The sequence below is a fragment of the Aulonocara stuartgranti genome, assembly GCF_965226115.1.
Source record: "Aulonocara stuartgranti genome assembly, chromosome: 7".
NCBI lineage: Eukaryota > Metazoa > Chordata > Actinopteri > Cichliformes > Cichlidae > Aulonocara > Aulonocara stuartgranti.
The window spans coordinates 3,528,176-3,540,000 of record NC_138945.1 but is presented as its reverse complement, the minus strand read 5'-3'; the positions used below and the strand labels follow the sequence as shown (position 1 = coordinate 3,540,000).

The following is an 11,825-nucleotide window of genomic DNA, read 5'->3' as shown; positions in this document are numbered from 1 at the left end:
ACTCTGCTGGTTCTTCTGAGGAAACACCACCATCTCTCCACACCGTCACCATCTGTGAGCACAAACTGCTGCTCTGCTCTGCCAGCATGTAGGAATCACATATCACACACAGGGGTGAAGAAACATCAGAGCTCAACTTTGGATACTTTAGATCTAAACAGATCAAAGTAGCTCTTAGTTTCAGCAATCAGACAAACAATGATACCAAACTGATTCTGTATGAATACAATATGGTATTTTCAATACAGGTGTCAAATTAATTCATTAAAACTAATACAGATATATGTATATATTTTTTGATAAATTAGTTTGCTAAATTATAAGGATATATATATTTTTTTTCATTTAACAATTGCAACTAAAAGAAATTAAATATTGAACAAAAATATATTGTCACATTCTGAGCATGCTCAGCACGCTGACAGACTTGAAGTTGCTACAGATTTTAAGAAGTGATAATTATAGGGAAGAAACTTCTCTTTTTCATCCGTTTAATCAAACATTTGATGCCTCAGCTGTCTCAGTCCTATAGCGTTCTGCAACTACAACTAACCTGAGGCTTGGATTTGGCTGCAGGTGCCCCTGTACATCCTTCTCAACATGTGGGTACCATTTAATCACACTTCTTCCTGAGCTTTGCTTCATCACAAGACCAAAGGTGGCATCCCGTGTCACAGTCTTATCATCATCCAGAAGAAACATTTGAAGAAACATCATGGAGAAGAAACATTTACGCGCCTCCTGGTTTTGTTTTCTGATCCTGCGAAAAGACTGAGGGCAACAAAGCCCAGAGAACACGAGATACACAACATCCAACATTCAGACTCAACAGCCTCCATAAATGAAGAGCACCAGGTTGGTTCAGTTATAGTAGATATAAGCATACTTCACATTACTGGGTATGAATAATAATGAGGAGGCAAACTTTGACGATGCAGAGCATGATGTCCCACCATCAGACTGTAAACAAACATCCACCAGGCTTCTTTGCTGCCAAAATTTATGATTCTCCCATCAGGGATCAGTAGCGTGTATTAACCTGTGGTATAAGCAGCAGTCACTGAAATATTACTGTTTCAGATAAGAAATCTAGCACATAAAAACCAGGGTGGGAGGGATCTCTGCAAACTGACTTAGGTCTGCAAGTGTGAAGCTCAACAAAAATCTGACTCTCCAGTCACAGACAAACAAAAACTCCAGCTGGGAGAGAGAAAACGCTGTCTGGGTCTTGCTGGATGTTGCTGGTCAGAGTCCACACATTAGCAGAGTGCTTCTTGGTCCCACTGACCCATGTGGACAGCGACTGTGGAGAACTGTTCTGGAAAACAGAAAAGAGAATTAAAATAACAAAAAGTAGCAGCAGTTCAGATCTGATTTAATTTAATTTCCTTCACACAGCACATTTGTCCAGGCTGACAGGTAAACATTGAATTAATCTCAGGTAACATGACTCATAGTAGAGATTCAGTAAGAAAGATTGCAGGCTCTAATATTATTACCACACAATCCAAGGACACACCAACAGCTCCGATTTGTAGAACTATTTAAAGAAATGTCTTCTGAATATTCAATTCAGGTTCACAGTGGGAGGGTGGGAGGTGTCGTGGAATTTTTTAAATAAAGTCTGCAACACAGAAAGAGCTGTGATCAAGCTATTTATTACTGCGCCAACACACATCAAACATCACAGTTCAGTCATGTCAGCGCTGCCACAGAAGTGGTGCTCCTCCTCCTTTATGCATTCCAAGGAAGAGGGAGGAAGTTACAAACGGATCGTACCACACTTCAACGGATCAATGGTTATGCTGTTTTGTGGCCTTATCAGCACCTGTAAAGGGAGTTGTTTTCTCAAACTGCTGACGCTGAAGTAAGTTCATCTAGTTTTAGAAACTTTCACTGAACAGTAACAGTGTCACAACTAAGCATATGCATAAGCACTTAAATACTTTAAATGAGAATAACAGAAAATTTCTATTACAGAGGCTAGAGCCTGTCCCAGTAGTCATAGGTAGAGCACACCTGGACAGGTCACCAGTCTGTCAGAGGACTAACACAGAGACAGACACGAGAGTAACAAATCTATTTAAAATTAATGTAAGTTTGCTGCAGCTGTATGTATGAACATGTGTTTCTGTGCTCACAGTCCACCACTCAGGAACCTGCAGTTCACTTTTAGTCTACTTTAAACAGACCTCACAAAAGGCTGATGTGGCTGGATCAGTAGTCTGATTTAAGTACGATACCTTTGGCCAGGGATTAATCTGGTGCATCGCTTCACTGCAGTCTTACGTATTTTCCCCACACCTGAATAAAAAATACTGATATATACAAATAACAGCTTCAGCTGATGCAGCCTGACTCAATCCTAAATGTTCAGCACACAGAGACACAGAGGTACTGTTTAAAGTTTAGTGTTAACTTGAGTCACTGATCATTTGCAGTATTACAGAGTCTGGCAGTCTTTGCATGATGTCCACGTCACTGTACGTTTCTAGCTGACTCTCAGGTGTGACAGGTGTGCCAGCAGGAAAGAGTAATAATAGCCTGCATCCTGAGGTTTGTCATGCAGGATTAAAGGAGCCAGGCTTTGTTCACACAGCTAGGATTGTATTTTACACTGACCCTGGGTCAGTATAAGTATCATACAGTTTAAACGAAGCACTGAAACTTGCACATATTTATTACAGATGCACTGAAGCTAATCGAGATATTTGCTGTCAGTCTGTGGCTGCGATTAAACACTTTACTGGAAACTTTATCAACTAGTAACTTCATCAGTCATGACAGAAACTAATATTTCTGTGCTAACATCGTTTAACCAGTAACACTTTCCTCCAATATAAGCTAACGTTTACACCGTAACTTTAAGCTAGCACCATAAAGACGGTAAAACACGTAATAACATCTACAAATGCATCTTAACGCTCTTATATTAGCACTCGGTGTATTACTAACATAACCACATTAACATTACTGACACTCGCTGACTTTTAATAGTCATTCTATAAATGCTGTCCGTGTAAATGGTCTTACCTGTACACACTGCATATCCACCGGATTCCAGCCAGAGTGGATTCTGGAGTCTTCCACGCTCCTGTTAGTGATCCTCCACCTGGATGGATGAGAACAACCTTCTGAACAATCTAGCAGGAGATGGCCCATATCTATGGGACTGATTTGTGCTAATAACGCCCATTGTATGGACTGATAACAGCCGAAGCGGGTGAATAAAGTCACCCAGTAGCTAGCTGTGCCATTACCCAGCATACATCACTCCCTCCATAAATGCAATAAACCATACAAAAGTATCGTTCTACCTGTTTTTCAGGTAGTTGTTTACATTATATAATTTATTGTGTTCTGTATACGTCACTACAATGTGATTTGGAAAATGTCTAAATATACCGACAACAGGCACTTCCGCGGCAATCTCTTCAATCGGAGGACCCTTCACGTCAATTCCCGACGCAGAGGGGTACCCTGCGCGTCCATAAGTGAAGCAGAGGGAGCCTGACCATGCGTCACACGTTTGACGAGTTGGGAGTGAGAACGTGTTGTCACTTCAGTCTTCAGCACTTCCTCAAAACATGAAGAAATCCTTTCTCCTTACAAATATCTCAAGGTTTTATGACAACATGATTCTTTGATGAAAATTCATTGTTTACGTTTATTGGTAAATATTGACCCTTGAACCACATCTTCACACTTCAACAACACTGATACACACTGTGAATGTGTATGCCAGTGTTGGTGGTCATCTCAAGTTCACTGTACAGATAAATCCTGTGAGTCTTTGGCACACCTTTGCGTTCATTGAACGTCTTCTTCCTTTTGATCAACTGATGGTCAAGTGTGTGGTGTTCCTGTGGATAACCAATCCTCCTGACATCACCACCGCGTTGCTTTTATAGGAAAATATGTGAAAGGAAAAATGACACAACAGCAACAAAGACAAAACAATGTTTACAATTAAATACATGAAATACTTTTAGGTTCATGGTCATTCAGCTGGCCAAAGAACCCATCTACTTATACAAAATGATAAGGCTGTACGGTGAGTGATGGCTCAGATTTTAGTATAAAAATGTGAATTCTGTTTATTTGCCAAACAGTTTTCTTCTTTTAAACAGTTTTTTTTTGGCCGATTTAAAAACCCTTGGTCTGATAAAGTTCCTCAGCACTGTACATAATCAAAACTAACAGTCAAATAAAACTATCATGACTTTTATAAAATTTTAATTGTACACATTTTCAGAAAAGCACAAACTTGTCATAAAAACCATTTTAAAGCACTAAAATCTTTGGAACAAAGTTTCTGACAGTTTGCTTTTCCTTTAGTGTTTGTAATGTGCCAGTTCAGAGGATGCTGTGGATGCTGGTAAATGTTATTTGTGTTCTGGTTTGTAGCTTAACCATTTTTGTGCTTCCAGTTCCATTTCTTGATCGCCACTGAATTTATTTATCTGTGATGGCTGGAACAGAAGTGCTGCAAACAGACTTTCTTACAACTTCTTCCCTTGCAAAAGGACATTTTATTTGCAGTTATTGAGTACAAGAAACTTCATCAAGAGTTGCTGAAACAAAGCAATTCTTTTTATTTGCTTCTCCCAGATCACAAACCTCAACATATACATGAACAGGACGGGACAATTAAGTAAATAATAAACTAAGAACCAAACAGAACATAGAATAATAATCAAAGATTCAGATTCTACAGAAATTCAAAACTCTGGCTTCGATTATTTACACACACACACACACACACACACACACACACACACACACACACACACACAAAGAATCCATATTTTTTCCACTTTTCCCTTTTCTGTGATGTTTAAACAGTTTTAACTTCCTAGGATCTGGTGTCTACATATGTGGACATCACATTTTGGGTCGTCTAGGGTCCGGTGGCGCCAGTGTCCGGCAGCCTCGCCTCTGTCAGTGTGCCCCAGGGCAGCTGTGGCTACAATGTAGCTGCCATCACCAGTGTGTGAATGTGTGTGTGAATGGGTGGATGACTGAATGTGTAAAGCGCTTTGGGGTCCTTAGGGACTAAGTAAAGTGCCTTGAGGCGACTTTTGTTGTGATTTGGCGCTATATAAATAAAACTGAACTGAATTGAATTATACAAATACAGGCCATTTACCATTTACCATTCAAAATACCTTATTTTGCTCTACAAGGGCCAGATGTCCACTTACAAGGCCGTGATACTGCAACTGTTCTATCGAAATTTAAATGTCCTCATATGTGGATCTCATTTTCCTCAAAAACAAAAATCAGGCTAAAAGAAAAAATCACGTATTTCTTTATTTTACATTCATCAGGTCCCAATCACCCTAAATAGCAAAGGGTCAAAGGAGCTTGCAAAGAAAAGCGTCTGGACTTCTTTAAGTTGCTTGAAGACGTCCCATCTGGGACTCTCCACCATTTGACCTTAGAACTGAAGAAGCTTCTCGGATGAGAGGTGAAACGTCTTCAAGCAACTTAAAGAAGTCCAGACGCTTTTCTTTGCAAGCTCCTTTGACTACGATGACCTGGATGACTGAGAACCTTCACAGACCTAAATAGCAAAGAGAAATTCAAAATTAATGCCATGATGGAGTTTGGGTCTTAGGAGCTTAAAGGAACTGCTTGTACATCATAAAAAAAGATTATGACACAAAATCTTGAAAAAGTTGATAAATATGAAAAAGGTGTGCACATCATTATCATTCTGGTTATTGTATTACGCAGCCGAACCCACCAGTGTGGATGTTATTACCATCATTGGAACAGGGACTGAAGAACAGGTAGAGCTTCTCAGTGAAGGAGCAGTCAGAGAAGGAGTAGATAAGAGCTGCAGTGCTGACGTCATAAAAGCAGACCAGACCCTCGTCGTAGTGGACGTACACGCCCACCTTCACAGGCTTCGACCTCAGGGACAGGTGGACTGCCGGCTCCGTGGAAACTACATACCCATCAGAGCACAAACATAAAGTCCAGAAACCGTTGCTAGAACTCAGCTGGACTTGTCCTTTCACATTATCCTTCCTGGTCACTCCTAAAGTCCACGTAGACCACTTGTCAACCTTGACCTCAAAATAAAATCTTCCAGAAGAGTAACCCAGATTTGATAACACACATCTACAATCATTCCCTTTATACTGGGGGGGTCTGGGGTGAACCGTATCAGGATCAAGCATGGCATAACATCTGTACCACTGGACTCTCTTCAGCTCGTCCTCAAACAGACTCTTCATCTGGTCATTCAGCTTCTTCTCCACCTGACTCACAGCTCTCACCACCATCCCTTCATATGAAGGTGGATGGATACTGGTGTTGGTCCAGTCTTTAGTGGGTGGAACAGCTTTCACAGAAGAGAAGTTGTGGATGAACTGGAGGTGGTCTTCTGAGCTGGAGAGTTGCTCCATCTCAGAGCTTCTCTTCGTCAGCTCAAAGATTTCCTGCTCGAGCTCCTTGATGACGTCTGCAGCCTGTTTCTCTGCTGTTCTCTGCTTCTCTTTTACCGCCTCTGTCAGCTCATTCAGACCTCTCTCTATAGACTCCATCAAATCAACAAAGAACTGAACACCCCCCTCCAGCTCTCTGTCTGCCTCTTCCTTACTGAGCTGCACAGAGCGTTTAACCTCTTGAATCTTCTCCAGTCTCTTCAGGATCATTCCTTGAATTTCAGCCTGTGTCTTCACCAGCCCTGCCTTCTTCACTTTGTATTCCTCTTTCAGAGGAACAACATCATGGCACTTGTGGTCTGAAACAGAGCACACAACACAGACACACATCTGATCGGTCTTGCAGAACATCTCCAGCGGTTTATCATGTTTTGAACATATCCTTCGTTCCAGGCTCTTAACAGGGTCGATCAGCTGATGTCTCTTTAGGCCTGAAACAGTCTGATGAGGCTGCAGGTGAGTCTCACAGTAGGAGGTCAGACACACCAGACAGGACTTCAGAGCCTTCAGTTTGGTCCCAGTACAAACATCACAGAGAACTTCTCCTGGTTTAGCAGACTGTTGCTCTGATCTCCTCGTGCTGCTGCTGCTGCTGCTGCTGCTGCTGGCTTCCTGCTGAGCTGACAGCTTGAACTGAGCAGCCATCTCAGAGATGAAAGTATTGACATGGAGCTCGGGTCTTGTGTAATACTTCCTTTTACAGATGGGGCACTCACACAGAGGACTGCTGTTCCAGTGCTGAGTGATGCAGTTCTTGCAGAAGTTGTGTCCACATGGTGTACTGACTGGATCTGTGAACACTTCCAGACAAATGCAGCACAGAAACTGGTCCTCAGACAGCAGACAGCTGGCAGCAGACATGTCCACACTGGGGGGATAAATGGAGAGAAAGGAAAAACTGTAACTGCATTATCGTTCAATAATTCAGCTCACAAAAGTCAGACAATGTGTGGAGGCTATAATTTACTTGATTTCTTTGTTATGTTTTCTTCCTCCTATTCACCTCTAATTTTGGAAGTAGAAGTACAAATACTACTGTTAAAAAAAAGTAATCTAGTAAAAGTTTAAGTACTGTTGTCAGAGTCCAGGAGGCCATTTATACGAACAGGGAACGACCATCTCTAAATCGAGGAGGGGCCTAAGGGTACATCTGTCATGATCTTACAATGCTGTGATTGCAGCCGTTCCCCAACTCTCTGTGAATGGGACTCATGGCCATTGACCAGTGGTTGTTGACTAATAGTCACGAGAATTTGCATTTTAACGATCATCATAATAATGATGAAGGAACTGACCTCCCAGCCCATTGTTCCTTCAGTGGGCTGGTTTCAGTCACTTGGATGAGTGACGAAACGTTTCTCCCACTGAAAACGTCCAGATGAACAGAATCAACTTTTGGGGAGTCTCACGCTGTGAGGTGTGGTTCCTAGGGGAGGAACCACACCTCACAGCTGGTCTGGGCTGCGGTGTCGCTGCACCCCCTTTCAACTGACGGTGCTGATGCACAGGATGGGGGAAGGGGACAATCCCCAGGTCTTCCTGGAGACCTTCCAGGCCACTGCAGAGGCATGACAGTGGCCTCTGGCGGAGTGGGCGCCACCACTACTACCAATACTGGCGGGAGAGGCTCAGACTGCGGGACCGAGTCTGCCGCCGACGTCGCGGGGGAACTGTCTGCTGGGCCATGCTGGACCTACTGGGCCGGGGTGGGCCTTTCGAGTGAGGTCCCATCATCTCTGGAAATTCCCACCATGGGAGATTTCCCACTGGAGCAGTCTCGTGATGACACCCTACGCTCAGCCTTCGACCAAGTGGTAGACATTGATGGTCATGTGGTGTGCCCTGAAGCCGTGTGGACCTACCTGCGCTTCGTATTGTGGAAAGATAGGTTATATCGAGTGAGTTGTGAAACACACCCAGTTGTTGGTGTCACAAAGCCGCCAAGAAATTATTTTCCAGGCGGCTCACTATACACCATGGCAGAGCATACGGGATATGACAAGACTCTGGAGTGAATAATGACCCGATTTTATTGGCTTGGAATCCAAGCAGATGTGCGCTGCTGGTGCGCATCCTGTCCAGAATGTTAACTTGTTAACCAGCCGGCCATACCAAAAGCACCTTTGCACCCACTCCCATTAATGGAGATCCCATTTTAGCGCATCGGCATGGACCTCATCGGGCCATTTTCTCAGAATGCACACGCCTATCGCTTTGTATTAGTTCTGGTGGATTGTGCAATGCAATACCCTGGAGCAGTGCCACTGCAATTTCTGCAAAGAGTGTGGTGCAGGCACTGTTTCAGGTCATCTCCCGAGTCGGTATTCCGAAAGAAATATTGACTGACCAGGGCACGTTGTTAAAGTCTTGCACACTGAAGGATCTGTGCGAGTTATTGAGCAATAAATTGACTGGGCCCAACGTCTACCACCCTCAAACTGACGGGCTGGTGGAGCAGCTGAATAATAATCATTTTGAGATGCAGCCTGGCATGTTCATGGCCCTACAGGCTTCCTGAACATAAAAGGCAAAGGGAATTGGTTGAAATGCTAAGAATGGGAATAATAAAAGAGTCGATGTAACCCCATCGTTCTTGTGGTGAAGAACGATGGGTCTACACGGTTCTGTGTAGACTATTGCAAAGTAAATGAAGTGTCACGCTGTGATGCATATCCCATGCCACGGGTCAATGAACTCCTTGACCAGTTGGACACTGGATTTAACCAAGGGCTACTGGCAGGTTCCCTTGTCTGCAGAGTCCAAGGAAAAACGGCATTCTCCACTCTGTACCAGTTCAATACAATTCCATTCGGCTTGTTCAGAGCCTCGGCCACATTCCAGCGCCTCATGCACTGGGCGCTGTGGCTGCATGCTGCATATGCTGCTGCCTACTTGGATGATGGGATCATCTATAGCAGGGGTCCCCAATCCCAGTCCACGAGGGCCAGTGTCCCTGCAGGTTTTAGATCTCACCCTGGGTCAACACACCTGAATCACATGATTAGTTCAATACCAGGCCTCTGGAGAACTTCAAGACATGTTGAACAGGTCATTTATCCATTTAAATCAGCTGTGATGGATCAAGGACACATCTAAAACCTGCAGGACACCGGCCCTCGTGGACTGGAATTGGGGACCCCTGATCTATAGTGACACCTTGGTGGAGCATGTGCAGCAGATGGCCGCAAACAAACCTATTTATCATGACTTGACACAATATCTGATTTAAAAACATGAGGACTTACATGTAAGCTTTAAATTTCCAGTTAATCAAACCTCACTGAGCAGTCCTTCCCTTTAAATCTACCTCTCTTCTTCTTTCTCCATCTCTGAAAGAAGTTAGTTCTATTTCTTTTCTCTCCCTGTGAAATACAGCAGCTGGACCTGTAGGGGCCATTTTTTTGTGTTGTTACCTTATGTGTACAAATAGGGGTCACCTTTTGTATTTTACAGTTTGGTGTGTTTCTGGGAATGTATTTAAGGTAGATACAATTAGCGTGTTGCTGTTCGGAAAAACCACACAGTTTGTGACCACTGTTGTGATAAAAGACGTTGGATAAAGAGAGCTGTGCAAGAACAATTATAACTGATGGGATACAATACAAATGTTAAACAGACTAATTAAACATGAGCAGCTACAATACTAAATAATCTGAATCAAACAACAGAAGTGTCTTATTGAAAATCATTCCCACAGAGGAGAGCTGACCTCACCTCACACACCCACTACCTTTTTAAAGCTCCTCTGCCAATCACACGACAGAAGGCAGCAAACTGCCAGGTGACACTTCTTACAATAGAAACGTTGTATTTGAAATTACCTGCCACTTAAAAAGAAAGTAATTCCCTCATGTGCACTCTTCTTCAGTAGGGCTAGCTCGATGCTGAAATACCGTAACTTATGGACACATGCAGTTGTTCCGGTGTTTGCGTCAACAGAAAAACAAACAAACAAAAAACACTGTCCCACTTTGAACCCCTGACTATGGCACGCATCAAAAAACACTCAAGTCAAGTACAGATACCTGAAAATTGTACAAAATTCTAATTTTTTATAATTTTCCCACCTTTGCTTTCCTTAAATTGAATCTGCTGCACTCACCGCTGTTCTGTAGAGGCTTTGCTGAGAAAGTCTCTCTGACTGACAGAGACACTTGTCTGCAGCCACCTGTTGGTCTGATAAACCCTCAGTTTCATTTCAGGAACATGACGTTGAAGCTCTTCTCCTCTTACAGCCGATTAATCCAGCTCTGTGCAGGGGCAGATCTAGAGAAATTTTCTTAGGCTGGCATGGAAAAAGTATTTTGGAAACTAACTGCACCACATGCAGCACTATTATTTCTCTCAGTCTCAGAGCAGCATTTCTAATTTTGATTGAAAGTGTCAGAGAAAACGGCAGCCTCGAGCGAGCCGGGATATTAGTTTACAGAGGCTGTTAGAATTATATGTCTAACGTTAAAATGTTGGTGACACAATAATTTCATCCTAATGGTACTGACATATTCATAGGGTTCATTTTTGAGACAATATATCATGAGGTAGTTATGATTTTGCAAATATTCCACCTTGTAGTGCAGTTTGCACAAATTGTTTTAAAAATGCACTCAGCCTACAAACATTACTGATGAGTCAAGATCTGCACAAAGTGACAGAAACACTGAGCAGCTCCACATTTTATTCTTATTGTCATGTATGTCCTATTTGTCAGGTGACAGAAGAACCAACACAAAGCTCAGAGAGTAATGGTGACACAAGATCACAGGTGGAATTGGAGGATGACTTGATGGTTCATGACTGTATTTGAAGCACATGTGTGACTGCATGTATGTGGAATGTCTCACTGTTATTCATCAGGTGACAGAGGCAGCTCTGCCATGTTGTAGCTCAGAGGTGAAGAGGCGAGGTCACAGGTGACTGACTGATGGTTTGGTGCTATAGATTAACTAGTATTTATTATCATGACAATTGTTAGGCTGCTGACGTAAATTGATTCATTAGTGTATATTTGTCAAAGAATCTGAATTGACATGTCTCACTTTTTATATGGCACGAATCAATGTATCATTTTATCAGGTGGCAATATGTCCTAGTGCAGTCAGAGGGAGGGGAAGAGCCAGGGCCAAAGGTGAGGCACATCAAGCACAGAATAATAATTTTAATCTGAGGATAAAACGCAGGTACTGAGGCTGAAAGAAGCTTCAGTGCTCTCAGAAGACTAAAAACATGGCTAAGGTCAACAATGACTCAAATTTAAACAATGCTGTGTGTCCACCAGGAGACACTGATGTAAAACCAATATGCCAGCAGTTTATCTCAGTTAACGAGAGGAGCAGGCCTGTGTTTGGCTCCTTCACATAGTGGACATTGAGT

General features: G+C 42.8%; 1 protein-coding gene and 1 long non-coding RNA gene across 9 annotated transcripts in view; both read right to left on the bottom strand.

Annotated features, from left to right (window-relative positions):
- The window catches only part of LOC309711598, a 4,598-nt gene extending 1,072 nt beyond the window's left edge, over window positions 1-3,526 (bottom strand). For 3 of the 8 annotated variants that reach the window (XR_014278030.1, XR_014278031.1, XR_014278034.1), the window contains exons 1-4: window positions 3,034-3,311; window positions 954-1,318; window positions 554-771; window positions 1-78 (exon numbers count right to left, since the gene is read on the bottom strand). The exon at window positions 1-78 is cut by the window's left edge and continues 53 nt beyond it. This is a non-coding gene — a long non-coding RNA (uncharacterized lncRNA). The other 5 variants (XR_014278027.1, XR_014278028.1, XR_014278029.1 and 2 more) reach the window with 5 other exon arrangements.
- A 989-nt stretch (window positions 3,527-4,515) lies between these two features.
- LOC309712065 (E3 ubiquitin/ISG15 ligase TRIM25-like) lies at window positions 4,516-10,608 on the bottom strand. The gene is made up of 2 exons (XM_082542647.1): window positions 10,558-10,608; window positions 4,516-7,323 (listed from the first exon to the last, which is right to left on the bottom strand). The coding sequence occupies exon 2, from the start codon at window positions 7,314-7,316 to the stop codon at window positions 5,724-5,726; it is 1,593 nt and encodes a 530-aa protein (XP_082398773.1). The 5' UTR covers window positions 7,317-7,323; window positions 10,558-10,608; the 3' UTR covers window positions 4,516-5,723.
- Between the last annotated feature and the right edge of the window lie 1,217 nt (window positions 10,609-11,825).